Raw genomic sequence first — 20,854 nt, 5'->3', positions numbered from 1 at the left:
TAGTTCACTGTCACAATTCTTGTATGACCTTTATTCACGTACTTGGGATGGCTCACTTAACTCTGTACAGTATGCACCAAAATGTGTACAGAATAGACCCACATTTTCCATTCCAAAATGTGTACAGAATAGACCCACATTTTCCATTCCAAAATGTGTAGAGAATAGACCCACATTTTCCATTCCAAAATGTGTACAGAATAGACCCACATTTTCCATTCCAAAATGTGTTACAGAATAGACCCACATTTTCCATTCCAAAATGTGTACAGAACAGACCCACATTTTCCATTCTAAAATATGTACTGGGATAGACCCACATTTTCCATTCTACGAATGTTTTTGAGTGAATAGCAAAAATCCTTATTTGCAAACATATTATGGGATGGAAGTTCTGGGCTAGAGTCATCTTACACGTATACGTAAAACTGCACATTTTGTTCTGAGACAGCATAGGAATATATCTGTGATATAAAAAGGCAGAGAATGAAAGAAGTTTAATATCTCATAGGAATATATCAATGCCATCTAAAGGCTGTGATATCATGCATTCACAATATTATCAAAGAAGTTATATTTCCCAACTCAGAATAAATCCTAAACGTGACTTTGTATTTACTACATGCATCTTCTTTTATAGTTTCCATATATTATTTATCTAGACAGCCTGAATGCAATTCAAAACAAAACTAAGATATTTGGGAAGCCAGTTGGAAGAGCCTCAGACTCATGATCCAGGAGTTGCAGGTTTGATACCCACCCAGAGCAGCTTGCCTGGTCATACACCTTGGTGTATCCTTGGGAAAGGCACTTGGCTCTATTTTCTCTGCATGATATAGTAAATAATGTGTTGAAATGCTGTTAAAACCTAAACAGTTCCAGTCCGAGTGCAAGAGAAATATGTACTGAACATTGACATCAAACAGAAGGTCTTCCAAGTACAATTGAAAATGAGTATTAAGTACAGTAGAAAATTAACGAAATAATCAGGTTTAAATGGATATATATCCTATCACTTTAGTCTTAATGCCTAATTAAAAAATAATTTCATGTGTTAAGTTCAGTATTCTCCAAATTTACAAGTTCATTAATTTTGTTGTCAAGCCATACTATGCATGCTTACCATATCCAATGTATCTACTAGGCCACTTGTATGAACTTGATAAATGCCAATCTGTTCTATACTGTACTGATCATTAGCACTTATTTGAACTTGATAAATGCCAATCTGTTCTATACTGTACTGATCATTACCACTTATTTGAACTTGATAAATGCCAATCTGTTCTATACTGTACTGATCATTACCACTTATTTGAACTTGATAAATGCCAATCTGTTCTATACTGTACTGATCATTACCACTTATTTGAACTTGATAAATGCCAATCTGTTCTATACTGTACTGATCATTACCACTTATTTGAACTTGATAAATGCCAATCTGTTCTATACTGTACTGATCAGTAGCACTTATCTGAACTTGATAAATGCCAATCTGTTCTATACTGTACTGATCATTACCACTTATTTGAACTTGATAAATGCCAATCTGTTATATACTGTACTGATCATTACCACTTATTTGAACTTTATAAATTCACTGTATACTGTACTGATCATTATCACTTATTTGAACTTGATAAATGCCAATCTGTTATATACTGTACTGATCATTATAAATATGTTATGTACTACAAACAGCTTAGACTAATGCAGATTTGCCACTGCATAATGAACTGACAAATCAAGGTCTCTGCTGTTTAATTACAGTGGGCCCTCAATGTAATGCACCTAAGCATAACATAGTCCTTGATATAAGGGTATATTGCAGTCCCTGAGACAATCCACTGGTTAAATGTAACTGTAGTCACTGAGTCATTCTACAGGTTGAATATACGGGCATAATATAGTCATTGAGTCATTATTCTGGTTAAATATATGGGCATAATGTAGTCACTGAATTATTCTACTGGTTCAATATATGGACATAATGTAGTCATGTAGACATTCTACTAGTTAAATATATGGTCATATTGTAGTTATGGAGTAATTCTATTGGGTAAATATATGGGCATAATGTAGTCAAGCAGACATTCTACTACAGTCAATGAGTCATTCTACTGGTTAAATATATGGGCATAATGTAGTCATTGAGTAATTCAACTGGTTAAATATATGGGCATAAATAATGTAGTCATTGAGTCATTCTACTGGTTAAATTTATGGACATAATGTAGTCATGCTTTGTAGTCATGGAGTCATTCTACCAGTTAAATATGTATAGGTATGCATTTGTATGGGAAAATATGAACAAGTTCTTCTGAAAAATACTGCACAACCTTGCAGAGTGCAGTATTTTTCTGCAAAAATGAGTTCATATTTTCCCATACAAATGCAGTAATCATTTTATCCTATGCTTGTATTGTTTAACTACCTAAGGTTTAATAGTAAAAGACATTTTAAGAAACAATGTAATTGAATTTCAAAATAAATTCACAACTGTAAATTCATCAATACACAATAACAGTATTTCTGTGCACACAGCTCCGGCCTGAGCGACCTTTTAACTTAGTCGTGTGCTCAACATCAGTTTAGAAAAGAACTGTCATTTTGGTCTACTTAAAATTGTGAATGAATGCACACTGATCTTGTTTCTACTCTATACTGATCCAACTCAATTCTACTTTTCTGATTATGAGGGACTGGATTATTGGGTCGATTCAGTGCAGTAAGAATGGAGTGCAAATGGAGAGGTATGTTACTCGAAATTCCAGTAGAGCTTCTGTGTGTATCAGGTTTTGCAGGTCAAGAATGGAGTGCAAATGGAGAGGTATGTTACTCGAAATTCCAGTAGAGCTTCTGTGTGTATCAGGTTTTGCAGGTCAAGAATGGAGTGCAAATGGAGAGGTATGTTACTCGAAATTCCAGCAGAGCTTCTGTGTGTATCAGGTTTTGCAGGTCAAGTGAGTCGGAAATGAAGAACTAACTAAGGATGTACAATTTGAGGAAATTCAAGACGCATAAATAAAAGTAAATATCCAGTCTAATTACAAGCTGAAGAAAACAAGCTTATACTCTGTCACTTGCATCTCGCTGTTGGAGGGACTCAACTTCTATGACCTGTATCATACAGTGTGTCTTCTATTGCTAGCCTAACACTGTATCAAAATAGTTACAAGGAGCAAATTTAAATGAGGCTGTTGTGTGACACTCCATTACCCAGAGGAAATAATACTTTTTCATCATTTTGGATTATTGGCTCTGAGGCTCTTAGTTTCCTATCAAAACCTTCAGTTGCATTTCTTTCATGAATCTAGCATTTTTACAGATTTTGTATCTGATATACATGCAATAGCCCTTGGCCTCTATGTGCTTTTCTACTGTATGCTATAGTGTTTAAATCATAGAGAGCATTCATCATTAGTCTTAACCATTCTATTTGTGGAAAGATATGAATATTCTCCTAAAGAACTGTTTCATTGATCAGAATGGTATTTTCAATTACTGTGTCTCTAACATTTGTTGACACTGTGAATATCACGTTTATTCATTTGCTTCTTTGAAAGTTTCATTTCTGGCTCAGTGAACTCATCCATATTGTTAACTTTATCATCTATACTTTCAAATGGACAAAACAGCTGATTTTATTCATTTGCAAACAAATTTAAGCAAACAAAACCTAAAGCATCTACTACATGAGTGTACATGGTTTGTTTACAAAGTAGTTCATAATACACTATACTATCTTTAGGCACACATGTTGTGCACATGCATGCAATATGAAGGTGTTCAGTATTGTAAAATACTGCAAGATTCTGACAATGTAAAGTTGGAGACAAAAACGAGCACATTCTACTGGGTAAATATATGGGCATACATTGTAGTCATGGAATCATTCAAATGGATAAATTATATTTTTTAAATATAATGTACCCCAGTATAAGACAACCTTACCTGTTTTCATCATATACTTTTATGACTCCCATGAACAGCATTATGACAGACCATTATACTATGTATAATATACCCAAGTATAAAGTAACCTCACCTATATTATGGTAACCTCTTATGGCTTCCCAAAACAGAGATACTGTATGGAACCATTGTACTACGCATAAAGTAATCCTCACTCATGCTTTACTTTTATGGCTTCCCTGAACAAAACCCTTAGGGAACAGTGTCAAACCATGATTTATTGGAGCCTAAATGACAGAGGAACTGTGTCCACAGTATTCACAGTTGTATGCATGTTGCATTGACAATTTTATTACAATAGCGAAAAGCATTATTAACAAGAGTCCCTCGACAGGAATGATGCTCTACTGGCCAAAAGAATTTTCAGGAATTCAGGACAGGTCGTTTTTTTTCTTTCACTGAGTGTTGAAAATATCTCTGACAGTTTTCAGTAAAAAGGAAGATTTCAACTTGGCTGAGGTGGTGGACATATTGACAGATTGTTACTATTTTCATTCAGGACCAACAAAACATCATTAGAAATATTTTGTTGAAAAACCCATTTCAATGCGACCATCCATTCAAGGGGAATAGTGACAGCAAAATTTCAGGACAGCTGTCATGACTGCCATAATGGTCGTATGATTGGCATCATTTTCATTTAGAACCAGTTAGGTTATCATAAGAAGTCTAATGCTGAAAACCCCACATTGATTTATGCATCCATTTGTGAGGAATATTGAAAACAATACCAGTAATTTCACATACTGGGTACTGATGGTCAGTTTGTATTATTCTCATTTATGACGAACTAGACACCATAAGTCTTCTGATGAAAACCCCATGTCAAAATAACTCTCCATTTACGGGAAGTAGCAATATCAGGATGGTGGTCATAATGGACATCAGATTAGCACCATCTTAATTTAGGACCATCAAGACATTAGAATATGTATTATATAGTGAAGCAGTTTTGTGCTGAAGTAATTGGAGTAGTTTGCCTTGCCCATGGACACACCACAATAGCTGACTGAAAGAATGGCAGTATTTCGACCTGCATCCTTTTGGTCATGAGTCAGGCATCCTCACCACCAATTTATGGAGCGGAGCCCATCCTTCAGCCCACACTGATCTGTGGGCCAGTAGAGGGCGCAACCCCACCATCACAGGAAGGCATGACTTGATAGTGTTTGGACCCTCTAAATGACAATCAGGTTAGAACTTATAAACTGGTGAATGAAATGGCTATGTTATGTGCATTTTTTATATCACTGATTCTTTTTTGTTTTCGAAATCTGTTAAGTGGTCCAAACAAATGGGAGGGTCACAGTGTGAATACTACACAGTTTGCTTTAATTTCAAGGATAATGTTGACAAAACATGGTGGGCAGGTACAGATATCATTTCATGGAGGTATGTTAGGTGATATGTACAAACTTAAGAAGGCAGTACTGCCAGTGACTTAATCCAATACTGGTTTTTAATCAGCTTTTACCAAGTCAATTTCAAGTATGGTCATAAATCACACCAGTGGAGTGAGTGTTAAGAGGTTTAACAAAGCTCAAAGGTACCACAAATGGAATACCAGTACACAAGGATAAATATTACTTTACTGAGCAGGTGCTATACTTTTGTATGTAAACAGTATGAAGTGACGTGATTGGACAGGCTTGCAGCCATGGACATGGAATATGCATATGGTAATGTACAGTGTCAATATCATATCCACCTTGGATTTGTGACAGCAAGACAACAAAGTTTCCCAAGTTCTTCATATGCAATTAATGTCAATTATGTCTCCACACCATGCCTGCACAGATTAACTTTGCAATAAATGTCTATATGATACGGCTAAAATCAAGCATGTCCTTTGAATATGTGAGGAACACCTGGTTCCATGATTTAGGCTTGCACAAGCTTGCAATATTTATGTTATGTGGTTTGCTCAATCATGCAATAAAGAACCTTGCAAGCATGACAGTTTTGTTCAGTGCAGACTTGCATAAGCTTGCCACAAGGTTCCAAATACTAGCTTGCATGATAACAGTTTGTGCAAGCTTGCATGATGAGCTTGTGACTTTGGTTTCTGTTATTTTTACTATCTTAAAACAATACACAATTAAATACCATGTTTGCAAATTGGATACCATGTTGCAGAGATTTTAGAAAAACACAACACTTCAGAATATGACATACTTCTCTGATCAAACATGGGCATTTAAATATAAATTCAATACAAAAATGTATTTTAAACTATGCCTAACTAAATAAATGTCACTTTCTTATTAGTTTTACTATAATAAAAGGATGGCACTCCAGATGGCAAAGTGGTCAAAAGTGCTCACCTTTACCAATCACAGTGCTATCTCATCTCTGTCTGTGGGGGCTTGAGTCTGGGCTCATCCTAAAATTTAAGCATGTGAGAAAGCTTGCCAGTAGCTTCCCAATTAGGCCTGTGGTTCTTACCAGGGTTTTCATGGGTTCTTCCAACATTGAGGATGGACACCATGTACATTCTGTCATGCACTGAAATATGGTAATAAACTCAAAACTGCAACTTGTCTTTAAGAAAATAATTATATGGCAAGACCTTAAGCTTTTTCATGCACATAGATAAATGTATAAGAATGTACCTATTTCCTACAGCAGATATTTCTGTACCTTACTCATTTGCATACCAAATGATATAAAACAAAATTATTTTATGCATTTATCCTATGTGAATTAGTACTGTTGTTTTAGTACATGCTTAAAGGTTTGTAAAAAATATTAAAGTAATAATGACTTGCATATGATATACAATGGCAGACAGACAGATAGATATAACTAGTCTTCTGGTGAAAACCTCATGTCAGTATGACAGCCATGGGGACTGTACTGGATGTCTGATCAGTACCATTTTCATTTAGTATAAACTAAATATCATAAAATTCTTTTGGTAAAAAAAACCCAATGTTGATAATATTCTCCATCTGGGAGGAACTGTGGTAAGATTCTCAAGATGGCCAACCAGATGCCAAAGGAAGTCCCCTTGTGACTTGTGACATGACTTTCTGTTCCACACAAATAGCAAAACAAGACTGTCAAGATGAATGCTGTGGTGAACATTAACACCATTAATAAAAAGGCATTATCATTCAGGACAAAAATGATACCATAAGAAGTCTTTCTGTGAAAGCCTCATTTTGATATATAATGACCATCCACTCAGGAGGAGGATGGCCCCTGCAGTAGCCATATTGAATGTCAGACTCTTTTCATTTAGGGTAAACTAGACATTATCGTAAGTCTTTAAGTGTAAACCCCACGCTGATATGACCATCCTTTCAGTTAGTGTAGTATTTAGATGCAGCAAACATACCGTGATTTTCAGGATGACTGCTGTGGTAGCCATATTGGAAGTCCAAAGTGGAATAATTTTCATTTATGTCCTGTCTGACATTAAAACTTCTGGTGATTACCCCATGCCAATATGATTTCCTACTTGAGCAGCAGTAACAAGATTTTCCAAATGGCTGCCATAGTGGCCATATTGGACATCTGAGTCTGACCACCATGATTTTCATTCTGGACCAAAATAATCATAAGAAGACTTTTGGAGAAACCCTATCCTGACATGACTTTCTGTTCTGGATGAGCAGCAATACAAAATAATTTCAAGATGGCTAAAAAGGTGGATATATTGGATGTGACACTGCCACCATTTTCATTTAAAACCAGCTAGACATTTGGACCAACAAAGACATCATATAAAGTAACAAACACATGTTGATATAACTAGCATTTCTGAAGTAATATGGATATTAAGATTTTCAAGATGGCTAATATAGTGGTCATCGTGAAGCACAAGTCGGACAATTTTTCATTTAGTACCAACCGGACATCATAAAAAATCTGATGTCAATGTAACTTTCCATTAAGAGGAACAGCATTAAAATGATTTTCAAGATGGCTATTATAGCAGTTATATTGGACATCAGATCGACACCATTTTCATTTAGAACCAACTAAAATCATAATTTTTTAATAGTCAAAACCTAATAATGTTATGAATATCTGTTCTGGAGGATTAGCAATAACAATACTTTCAAAATGGCTGCTGTGATCCCTACACTGAATACCTCCGAAAGAACAACACCATTTTCATTTAGAGGGAATTAATGTGTATATAAAGATTCATGGCAATCCTCCAAGTAGTTTAAGCAAAGTAGCAATAAGAAACTTGGTTCTAATGGACATTAATCGGACAAAAGATGACATTCATCTGTAAAATCTGTCCATCCCATAGTTCTGTTCTATAACCACAAAAGCTAACAAAATCAATATTTGAGGAATAAAAGGGACCCTTTAATATTGGAGAAATAGCAACGTCTCAATGTGCAAATACTGTAAACTACTTTGTAAGAGTTTTGATACATGGTTTGATAATTACTCAGAAGACCAACCTGGCATAACTCACAATGACTTTAGACAAAGATTTAGAACATCTGTTATATTTATACAGACTTTAATAGTTCAGAAATACTTGTGTATTAAAGGAAAATACATATGCCTACTTTTTTATTACCCAAAGTAAGCTGTTCTCCAAGCTTTGCATGTATCATTTGTGGACAGTTTTTAAATGTCCCCATAAACAGCTATGAACACAGGGTGGATCAAATTGTTTTCACCAGCTTGTCAGAAAATCCACTTGACCCATGTTACTTTTCACTTGTCCTAAAACTGTAATCACTTGCTAAGATTTAATCAATAGAAATAACAAATGAATACAGAACAAAATGATTTATTTATTAGAAGAATCTTAAGAATTTTTAAATATTGGTTGATACAATGTTTTATGTTTTAGCTGCTGGAGTGGATCCAGTGACTGCTTGCTACCAAGAAGACATAATAAATCTCTGTCTCAAAACTTGGAGAAAACTTATATCCATAAGTTTCCATTCTGGGTATAAATCAATAACATCTTCGCTTTGGACTCTTATATACTGCTGATAATGGTAGGGTGTTCTTCCTTTATGAAAATAACTTCAAGATGATTGAGGAATATCTGCAAGTCTTCCCACTGTTATTTACATTTAATTTGTATTGTTTGTTGGCTTTTCTCCATGATTACATGTTACATATATATATGTATTTTGTACTTGACCTTGGTCCAAAATAAAGATAAAGGTGTACGTTACCAGTAACATTTATTTTGTAAACAACATAATATATAGCTAATGGCCAAGGTTTGAACCCCAGCAGAGTCACCGCTAATGTATTTTAATTTGTTTCATTTTTAGTGTGTGTTTGAGCATACCCATGTAAAAGTTTCCTTTTAATATTAAAATAATTTTAAGGAAAAGCTATTTTTTAACTTTATGTAGTTGCTTTGAATTGACCATTTCGTTTTTGGAGAAGATAAATAGTTAACCAATTGGGAAAACATGACCGAAAGCTACACATCATAAGTAATGGCACCTAAAGTCAAGTTGGCAAACTGTCATTTGAGTTCTTTGGTCAGTCATATTTTTGCAAACAGGTCCATTTTAGGATCCCAATATATTCTGACTTTGGTACCTGATTAATCTGGCATAAAGTTTATGGAGAAATAAATACATACCATACTCTATGTTCAAAATTAAATTCTTTGATAAGGCACACACCAGTACCAGCTATCCAAACTATGGGTTCACAAATGTCAAAACTTTGGGTATATGATTGTACCAACTGTCAAAACTTTGGGTGCAAGACTGTATCAGCTGTCAAAACTTTGGGTGCAACACTGTATCAGCTGTCAAAACTCTGAGTATCCAATTTTATTTACCATGCTTGCCTGGTTAAAGCTTTAGGTGCACTTACCCAAAATAGGGTACACACAAAACTGTGAATGTGTGCAGTCGATAGTTCATATAAACCACACACAATATTTTATTTGGATATTTTGAAGTACTTACTGTGACTGATTTGGAAATCATATCATGACGCTCAGATCAAATTTTCCCCAAGAAACTGACTTGCTTAATTTCCTTTGACATCTTTAACAATACAGCTGTTAATTTTTTCTTATAAAGATTCAAATGCATATATAATTGCATCACGTTTTTTTTCTCAATTCCAAACATTTTCCCCAGCCAATTTTAAAACATCTAGTCTTACAAAAAGGTCATCATGGATGACATGTTCTGTATCGCCATGGCTACAAATGTTTACCTTGAAACTTTCAGAACATATTTCAGATTTAAAGTAACTTATCTCCCAGAAATAAAACTTTATTCTGCATCAGGGTCTAAATAGTTACTTCTTTATTGTTTCCAATGGAAATAATTCATCCGCCTATCATGGCATATAAGTAATTAATAGCAGTACCATGAGAAATCTGAATGTGACTGTTATGTACGGTGGAGCCTCGTTAATCTGGACTCCGTTTATCCAGAAACCTCGCTATCCGGACATAATTCAACGGGAACAGAATTCCTAAACGTTAATTTGCTCCGTTAATCAAGAAATCCGCGTTCCGGATCCAGAAATCAAAATCAGGGACCAAAGTGTAAAATTACATTAAAACTTGTCTCAATAATCCGGAAATAATCTGTCCAAAAATAAAAAACTTCGCAAAATTGTATGTGAAAATACAATCAGAAGAATAATACATAAAACACAGTAGTGAAGCCCTTGAGAATCTATGGCCACTATCAATAACTAAGTAGCATGACCATATTGTAACCAGTGATTGTATAAACAATGTCTGTTTTAGCTAGTCGCCGACGGGGGTGTTAATAATTAAATAAACACACTGGGATCAAATCGTCCACGCTTTTTGACATAACATATGGTAAATAAATTAAAAGTGTCATTAAGCCTCTTTGTTGTTTACCAATTGTATGTAACAATCACAGTTTATTGTTTGCTGTGCAAATACAGTTGATTTTTTTAAGCTGTGGACAGTATAGGGCTTCATTTTCGAATAAAATGGGGATGTCAATCATTAGCAACTGCAAAATACGACTTATAAAAATGACTGCATTTTATTAGTTTACCATTACGCATGTAACTGGGAGATAACAGTTTGTATTCGTTGTACTTTTTACATATATTATGGCGACACCATCAAGCAAGTGCAGACGAGTAGAGATACCGGCCAGCATAAAAAAGAAGATTTCCCAGCACAAAGAAGATCACCCAAAAGCTACAATTCAAGATATATGCCAGCATATTATAGCTTACTATTCCTTAGACATTGGCAAGTCGACAGTTGTGGACATTATAAAAAACAAGGACAAATAGTTGTCTGTACCTGCTGACTCAGCAGACCTAACCCGCGCTCGCCATGCCAAATATCAACAAGTCGATGATGCTGTATTCATGTGGTTCTCAGACATGTCGGCCCACCACATCGCCGTCAACAATGAAATGCTCATTGCCAAGGCAAAGATACTCGGAGACCAACTCGGCACCACTGACTTTGCCTATTCTCGTGGATGGCTACAACGCTTCAAGAATCGGCGGGGCATCAATCGCAAATTGTATGAGGGAGAAGCAGAGAGTGCCGACATGAACAAAGTGCAAGCCGGCAGAGAAGAACTAAAGCGACTACTGCAAGACTACGACCAACAAGACATATTCAATCTGGACAAAACTGGATTGTTTTTCTGACTGGGGCCAAACTACAGTTTAGCAACCCACAACATTAAAGGCCAGAAAAAGTCAAAGGATAGGATCACCGTGACACTCACTGCGAACGCAACAGGGACCATCAAATTGAAACCATTTGTCATAACTAAAGTCAACAGACCTAGGTGTTTTGGCAAAACATATAATCCAGACACATATGTGAGATACAGACACAACCGCAAAGCTTGGATGACAGCAGAACTTTTCATCGACTGGTTGAATGAATTCGATAGACAGATGAGGGTAGCCAAACGCAACGTCATCTTACTTGTAGACAACGCTGCAAGCCACACACAAGGGGACGTTCGATTAAGCAACGTAAAACTACACTTCCTTCCAGCAAATACAACGGCACACATTCAGCCAATGGACGCTGGCATAATACGTGCATTCAAGGCCCACTACAGGAAACAACTGGTTCAATATTACATTGACTGTGCTGAGCAAGGCAAGGTTCAAACTGTGGACATTATTAGGCAGGCAATACACATGGTAATGACAGCGTGGGGTTCAGTAACACCAACAACAATCTCAAACTGCTTTAGACATGTACAGATCATACCGACAATAACCAATAATGTCGAAGATATTGATGGCGGAGATGACATGCCATTAAGTGAGCTCAGAGATCTAATAAGAAGCCTTCCCACCCAGACTGAGATGTCTGCCGAGGAATTTTTACGGATAGACGAAAAGGAAGAGACAGGGCAACAATTCAACGATGACGACATTTTGACTCTGGTATCTAAAGATGAGGTTCCAGACAATGATAATGAAGAAGACGATGATGACACTACCAACCCCGAGGGAAAAGACATTACCATCAACCAAGCCAAGGACAGTATAGCAACATTAATTTCGTATTTTGAGCAGACGTCAGCAAATTTCACCAGTGATGACATAAAACACAATAGCGAAGCCCTTTACAATCTATGGCCACTATCAGTAATCATTGCAGATAGATCCGCCAAAGAATCCAGGCAAACAAAGGTTACAGACTACTTCAGGAAATTGACATAATAAATGTATGTACAGTACATACATGTACATGAACATAGTGTGATGTGTTCGATGTGTTAATTGTCTAAACTTCTATTTATTGTATATGTACGTACAAGCACATGTTATAATAATGTGAAATAAACACAAATTAATAGATGTATTCATTAATTTATTTCAACCATTATTGAATATACAGTACATTACATTTAAAGCTAGCATATACATGTACATATATACGGTGTGATGATATCGTAAAATAAAAATGTGCATGATTCAATTATGTGGAAAACTCGTTAATCCGGACATGTTCGCTGGGAACGAATGTGTCCGGATTAATGAGGCTCCACTGTATATGTAACTTGTATTTGTTAGTTTTTCTCCATGATTATGTATAATTTTATTTTGGACTTGACCTTGTCCAAAATCAAGTTCATGTTTTTTCCTAACTTGAGACAATGATGTCATCGTTTTTGTTTTGTAAGCAAATAAGACATAGTTAATATTTCCCTTGTAGTGTGGGTTAAATATTGGGATAATTATCTTAGTCTGAGTCAAGGACATTATGTTTACAATGTTCTTAATTATAATTTTAGTAACAGACCGTGTCTAATTATAACTTAGATTGTTATAGAAATTAACTTTTGTCCTTCATTTGTGTCTTATTTTTTTAAATATATAATCTTGTTCACTTCAGAAATTATTCATTCCTGCAATAACATCTGAAGATCTGAAATCAGTCTTATTGGTGCATTCAGTATTTCATTTGGGTGTAACTTATGTATTCAAATTATGTATTCACTGGAAGTGCTCTTAAATAACATCGGATAGAAATATTAATTTGGAAGTATATATTGAGAATTAAGACAATGAGATCTTGGATTTTATTACTGAGATGTTAGTACATCATCACACTACTGGTTACTGGTTCATTAGTACATTCAAGACTATAGGCACATAAACGCCCTCAGAACTGGATCTTATTTCGAACACAACTGGAATTTAATTTGACCTTTATTCACCAAGACTGGTGATATAACTTTTTGGACTATCTGGGATTTAATTCACATTACAGTAGTTCTTTTTAAATTTTCACTTTTTGTATTCTGGGGAAATAAATTATTTGTTGAATTTGACAAAACTTGTTGGTTTTCACACTTTTCTATTACTTTATTTAAGAACATTGAGTCAAAATAGTGACAAACTAGCATAATGTAAATTATTTATTCTGGAATTAGAGTTTCTCAGATAAATGTTAGTAATTATCTACAGTACATAACAGGAAGTATATGAAAACTCATAAAGGGTGGGGCTGAGGGTCAAGGGGATGGAAATAAACTCAAATACCCTATTCAATATAATAATCACTCTGTGTGCTCCAAAACATATTGTGAGGTTGAAGCTCATGTGTGAATGCAGATGGTACAGTAATGGCTGTCCTTCTCATAAACACTACGCTCCTTAACTCTACCCATGCTGGATGATCTCCAATTCTCTCTCCTAATACAGAGACTTTAACCACAAAAGTTAAATGGTCACGAGACATCAGATGTGCATTGTAGTAATGAGTCACAATGAACTCCTCATCTTCTAAGCTTGTTGTAGAAGTTATTCCCTCCCATAATATATGCAAGATGAGAAATTTGCAATAAGTAAGTATTGTTAGCAACTTTTAACTAGAAAGAAAAGCTAGTTTTGTTTAGTTTAGTGACTGTACACACTTACAACAATGTAAACAGGTTTACATTTGACTACCCATTCCAATTATACATTTCCACATGTCTACTTCAGAGCTAGGATGCAGTTTAGTATGCTTTATCTGTGAACTCTTTTCTTACTAACGTATGAATGACTGCCACTTGGAAGAAATAGAAGTTAATAATAGAAGTAATTTGTTATAGTACACTTAACACAACATTACACAGGTTGATTTACTAATAATGTTGCTAATAAATACTTTAAACTACATTATTTACCTTTGAAATCAATGTTTGTTAACATAATCTTTAATTAGTACTGTACTACATTAACATTTTATTTTAGAGAAACACAGTTTCAAGTTGTAAACCATTGCATGCAGGCAGTAGATGCTGTTGCATTATCCATTTTTTTATCATGTACATATATGCAACTGTTGGAAAGAGCATCATGGTGATCCAGGAAACTTTTTACTAAAATCACCATATCAATTCAATGAAAATGTACTGTGAAACTGAATCCCATCAGAATAAGAGGTAAAAGATGTACAGCAAATGAAATAATTGACCAAGGTACAGCATACACATCATGTTATGTTCAGCAAGCCTTACATGAAGCTACAGAGAAGATGTTGAGTTTCTAATCATTTTAATTTAAAAAAGCATCAATTTAGTTACTGTGAATCATGTACACATTTACAAATTTTAGAATTTTGATATAACATTGCTGCAGCCTTAATGAAATCATGTCAAACATGTTAAGCTGGTACGTGAATGCTGCATGCATGTACTGGCTTATTATCATTAAGGTCCATTTTTGTAATTGTAGTTTTCCTTGTCTGTCACACTTGAGTGTAAAATCTAATTTTCCTACAGATTTTCATTAGCTGAGAACTAAGTATTCCAATAACAAAACATTATTAAGGTCCTTCATATTACAAACCTGTTATATTTTAACCTCAAAATTTGTGGTGTAGCACCCAGCAACAGCAATGGGGGTGGGTGGGCAAATTCACATCAAGGAACTATTTTACTGTCAAGGGGCCCTAGGATTTCATGCCACATCACTGCTCATGAAATTTTTCAAATACATGTACTGCTAACATGATGTACATTGGGAAATGACATTCCTTTCTGTGCGAAAAAATGCCTGTTCCTGATGTAACTAAAATTGACTAGTCCATTCCTATAAGAACTGTTTTATCCAAACAAGTCACTACTTCATGAATATTCTTTCAAATAAACATTCTTTGCAAATGACAGTAAAGAAAGTTGGTCAGCATGTGTTTTGCAACTGATGATGTCAGATAGTACAGTGTTAACTGACTGTTGAGGAAGGCTGTCAAAGGCAATTATCACCTTAATGAAGTATAGAGGTGTGATGTGGCTGTTACAAACTCTGGCATTTAACCTCTTGCCAATTATATGCAACTTAACATCACATTCAACATATACACAAGATTGCTGTTACAGGCTTAGGTCATGTAGCCACATACACAGAAGTATGAAATGTTGAAAGTTTTGTATCTCTCCCCTCCCCCTGACTGTTTAGAGAAAATGCAAAGATTATGTAATCCGGCCTCTTTGCAGTTCATTTGTAATGTTGTGCATAATCCTCCTGGTATAAAGCTTACACTCTGGGAGATGAATGAATGTGGTCTGTTGAAGAGCTAGACGGTGCAGGTGGTTTTGGGATAATATTCAAGATAATTCCCATATGATATATGTCTCATTATATGTACTTATCGAAAAGCATGTCAGCACAATAGTTGCTACATAGTGCTGACTAAAAGGCAACTTAAAGAAATGTAAAGATAAACAACTGCAACAAAACAAACATACTTAGGAAGACAGAACCTTCAAAATAATAAGAACATAGCACAACAAAATTCGTGACCAAAGGTTGTTGTTGTTGTTGTTGTTGTAGGGTTTAACGCCATTTTTCAGCACAAGATAGGCTATACATGGCAGCCAGTATTAATGGTGGAGGAAGAACCCAGGAAAACACCGATAAGAACCACCGACCCAGAAAGAGCATATTGAGAGGGCAAGAATGTACATAGTATAAAAGAACCACATGATCATAATCATAAAACCTAAGCTATTTTAGTAATGCATAACATATAGATCACAGTTGTTGTTGATGTTGTGTTTTATGCCATTTTTCAGCACATGGTAGGCTATACATGGCGGCCAGTATTAATGGTGGAGGAAGAACCCGGGAAAACACCAGAAAGAACCACCGATCCAGAAAGAGCATACTAAGAGGGCAAGAATGTACATAGTATAAAAGAACCAAATGACCATAAACATAAAACCTAAGCTATTTTAGTAATGCATAACATATAGATCACAGTTGTTGTTGTTGTTGTTGTGTTTTATGCCATTTTTCAGCACATGGCAGGCTATACATGGCGGCCAGTATTAATGGTAGAGGAAAAACCCGAGAAAACCTCCAGAAAGAACCACTGACTCACGAGAATCTACTGGCAAGCTTTCTCACATACCCACGTTGGCCAAATCTGAGACTCGAACCCACGCAGACAGGTGAGATGGCAGTGATCCATAACGGAAAGCGCTTCAGACCAATTGGCCACACGGGGCCCTTATAGATCACAGTGACTTTATTTAGATGTATGGATGTGTACTACCACAGATGCATCCAATTATGTCTCATTATTGGAACATAAACATGATCCAATGAATGCAGTTTAAACACAATATTTCAACAAAGTTATTAAAGTATGAAATATAGGACACACGCTCTTCCTTTTGCAATAAGGACATAGAACTTGTCAGGATGCATCCACTCACCAAGTTTAATATTTCTAGCTATATTAGCCACCAAGCAGTTACCTTTGAAAAAACTACTTTTAAAGATTTTACATTGTAGCTGTACAATATTAAATCATTTTTCTTATGACAAAATTGTTACACTGACTTGTACTTTTAATTATAAGCCAGCTACTTCAAAAAATAATGCATCCCCTCATCAAATGTCATGATTCCAGACACTATTATGCTGTAGAAGACCTGAATTAAATGCAACAACTAACAATGTACAACTATTGTAGGGGGCATGGCAGCTATGTTGTCTGGGCATCATGCTATTGGTTAGTTGGCATTATATACTACACATGAAATCCAATAGATGTTGCTAGGACAAAGCTAGCAAAGATAACCAGTCTCCATAATGCATATTTTGATCGAGATTTCAATCTCATCAGCCTACGTCATGTATATTTTGATCATTCTGCATTAACTTTGAATCAAAATTAATTCAAACAACTGGATTAAGTGATTTTTAAAAAAATACAGCTGCTCATGACAAGGGAACCAGCTGAAACATACTGCTATGTACTACATTGTTTTCTTTATGGAAACATCAGAGGAAAACATTTACACTGAATTGCAGCAGGCTATTGTTTCTTCAAAATGTTGGTACACAAATCAATGCAAACTTTTACCTTTTTTTCAATGAGCAATATTTTGCAAAATCAATGTAAAATATCACTTTATTTAGAAGCTATTCTATCTCTGTATTTGTGGTTTTTCTCTTAAAAGATTCTGACCCACTATTACACTGGCTAACACACGAAGCCATGGTCAAAATACCTCAAGTATTATATATGCTCGTGAAGGATTCAGAATATTTGCTGCTACAATAAAATGCATTTATATATATAATGTGTTTTTATTTTTAATCTATAATGTGTTTTAATATTTCATATACTGTATCCTCTATGACAATACATTGATTTTTTTGGTGTATTATTATTAGTATTGATAGATATTAGGTGCCAGACTGGTTCCCCTACCCTGCATACACAACTACCAGTCTCCTTTATGAAACATTATTTTTTTTTTTAATGAAATGTTTTTTAAAAAAATCCACAATATATATATATATATATATATATATATATATATATATACACACACACACACCTCAAAGCTTTTACCATTTTTTACAGGACATATAGCCCTTGTTAATACTTTCAAAAGGTATGATACACCTCTAAATATAGTTGTGCTATGTTCTTATTATTTGGAATACCACTCCGGTGGCCTAAGTGGTTAGAGCATATGCCTCAGATGTGGGAGAACACAGGTTTGAACCCCAGCTGAGTCATACCAAACACTTAAAAATATAGTACTAGCAACTACCTTGCTTTGCACTCAGCATTAAGAGGTTAGTGTCAGGACTGCTTGGCTTGGTTTCAGGATAATGTGACTGTGTGGGACACCATGCTACATGTCTGCAGCATGATGTCTCATTGTTAAACATCACTACAAAATGCCACACTGCAGACATGGCTTTTTTTTTTTAAAGCTATGTTAACAGTCCAAATCACGCACATATACAAGTATTCAAAACATCATAACTTCAACATTTAACAAATTAATATTAATTAGTAATGGAAACGTGTCAACATAAAATATATACTTATTTATTTTTATGCTAATAAGTAAACATGGTTATCTCTGGCATAAGGTTAAACTGTGGACAGGCAATCAGAAGTGTGTGACATATCGTGTGCTGAAAAATGCTAGGTGTTACACCAAACCCAAAATGACAATAATTGCTCCAGATTTTAAAAACATGATGTCTTCTAAACTGAGTCACATTTTAAGGATAATTACTGTATTTTCAAAGCTGAGATTTAGTTTGTACTTCAAAAAAAAAAGTAATTAGTGAATATTGAGTAATAAACTTGTTCTAGTCTTTATCACTTTCAGAGTTCATGCATACTCAAGCCACATCATTAAGTCTTACATTTCATGATTACTTAGAATATGTAAAACACACAACAATGGTGCATATATCAAGACAGTTTTAAATCAGGCATTTCAAGCTTATCCTTTTCACCTTCTATTTGCTATTTAAAAGTATATTTTTAAATCGTTAGATGTGATCAATCCCAATTAAATATAATATGTTTTTGTATGAGATGACAGCTCTCACAGTGACATTTTGATAATGAAGTTGTTTGATGTATTGTTGGAGGTATCAAAGAGTTATCTCTGCAAATGTTATATCAACCAGCTAATGTTTGTTACAAAAGTCCAAATTGTTGAGATCTGAGTGCATCCAAATTTCACTCTTTATCGTTTTCATAAACTGAATATTTACTTCATATGATTGCTTTCAAATCTGAAATTGGCTTTTAGAAAAGGGAGATAACATAATATCATAAAAAGCCACCTTATATGAAGTGATCTTTGCTGAGCAGTTTGTTGCTGGGCAAGTACGAATTATTAAATGTCAATGGGTAGGTGGGAAAGAATTAAACTTTTCTGTGCCTGAAATTAGGGTTGTAAAAGTAAATAAACAAAGCTGAATAACTTAGATTAACAATACTGAGATGTATAGTTCAATCTAGACTGCACTTTTGAACCCCTTATGCAACAAACAAAAAAAACTAATTGATGTCCCACTAAAATATCAAAGGTGCATCCACGTTTTCAAAATAATCCATGCAACTTTTTCATGTTTCTATGCCTGTCATGTTGCTGGTTGTGAATTCAGCTCTGTACATAACAATTTATGTTTGCTTTGCAAAACAATTCAGAATGTTATTCCAACAATGTTTTTAAGTAAATAATTTAAGACAGCCACAATGAGAAATATAACTGCTGCATAGTCACTAACACAAGACTAAAGCACCCTGAGCAAATTTAATTCAGTGTTAAGCTGGAGACACATGATAATCTTTCACAAACAGGCTTACAAAAGCATCTAATTTGCAGTTAATAAGATGGTTTAAAGTCCCTTGAATTGAATGTGGAAAGACAGATGATAAATACCTGACTCAAAAGAAGAAAAAGCCTTCAATGATAATTTTATTTACATTCAACCTTAAAAATCACAATGTGTGAAATTACTATAAAAATTAAATTTTAAAATAAATGAAAGCAAACAAAATATTGGTCCATCAAAGCTCCACTTGGCCTAAAAGTAGTTGGAAAATACCAAGGGCCCTCTAGTTCTCTATCCCTAAAATCGAGACTGAACCCGTGGGACGATCTATATAAATTATAATGGAAAGGATTTCGGATGAAACATAACCTATCAAATGTTTGGTTCATTGAGTACATTCAAGATAAAATCCATCAGCGTTCAATACACTTACCCAAACGTGGCTCTGTATCTCCATTTTTGGTTCCAGAATGTTTCCCTGTTGCGGTGAAATGTTCTGCTTTGGATAAATCCACGTTGGGTGTGTCTGATCTAATCGGCGCCTGATTCTGTGATAGGGTAATGACAAAGCTGACTGAGAATATGAATACCAAAGTATTACTGAAAGACATGTTTGGAATTCGCAACTAAAATCACCCTGAACGACTCCTTGACCCCAAAATATATCTTAGAGTCTGAACTTAACACATCCGCGGTTGTCGATTTTCTTGATAAATGATGACAAAGCATTTTAACGCTCAAAAGAATCGTCAAACGACTATGTGGCCCATCAGAACTGCCATAATAGTTCCGTGGTGTATTTGACACGCGCGACATCCACTTCCGCGTATCGAAAGAGTCATTCGAG

At 35.0% G+C, this 20,854-nt stretch overlaps 1 protein-coding gene across 4 annotated transcripts in view; it reads right to left on the bottom strand.

The window, feature by feature from the left end:
• Positions 1-20,826, bottom strand: part of LOC149797492 (stromal interaction molecule 1-like) — a 201,859-nt gene extending 181,033 nt beyond the window's left edge. For all 4 annotated transcript variants that reach the window (XM_089962302.1, XM_089962303.1, XM_089962305.1 and 1 more), the window contains exon 1: positions 20,441-20,826. In XM_089962302.1, coding sequence (XP_089818428.1) covers positions 20,441-20,618 — 178 coding nt within the window. In that variant the 5' untranslated portion in view covers positions 20,619-20,826. The remainder of the gene's footprint in view (positions 1-20,440) is intronic.
• Positions 20,827-20,854: the final 28 nt, after the last annotated feature.

Source organism: Sinohyriopsis cumingii, chromosome 6 (assembly GCF_028554795.1).
Source record: "Sinohyriopsis cumingii isolate HCF-2022 chromosome 6, ASM2855479v2, whole genome shotgun sequence".
Classification (NCBI taxonomy): domain Eukaryota; kingdom Metazoa; phylum Mollusca; class Bivalvia; order Unionida; family Unionidae; genus Sinohyriopsis; species Sinohyriopsis cumingii.
Note: the sequence above shows the minus strand (reverse complement) of the source record. Positions and strands in the feature narration are given on the sequence as shown.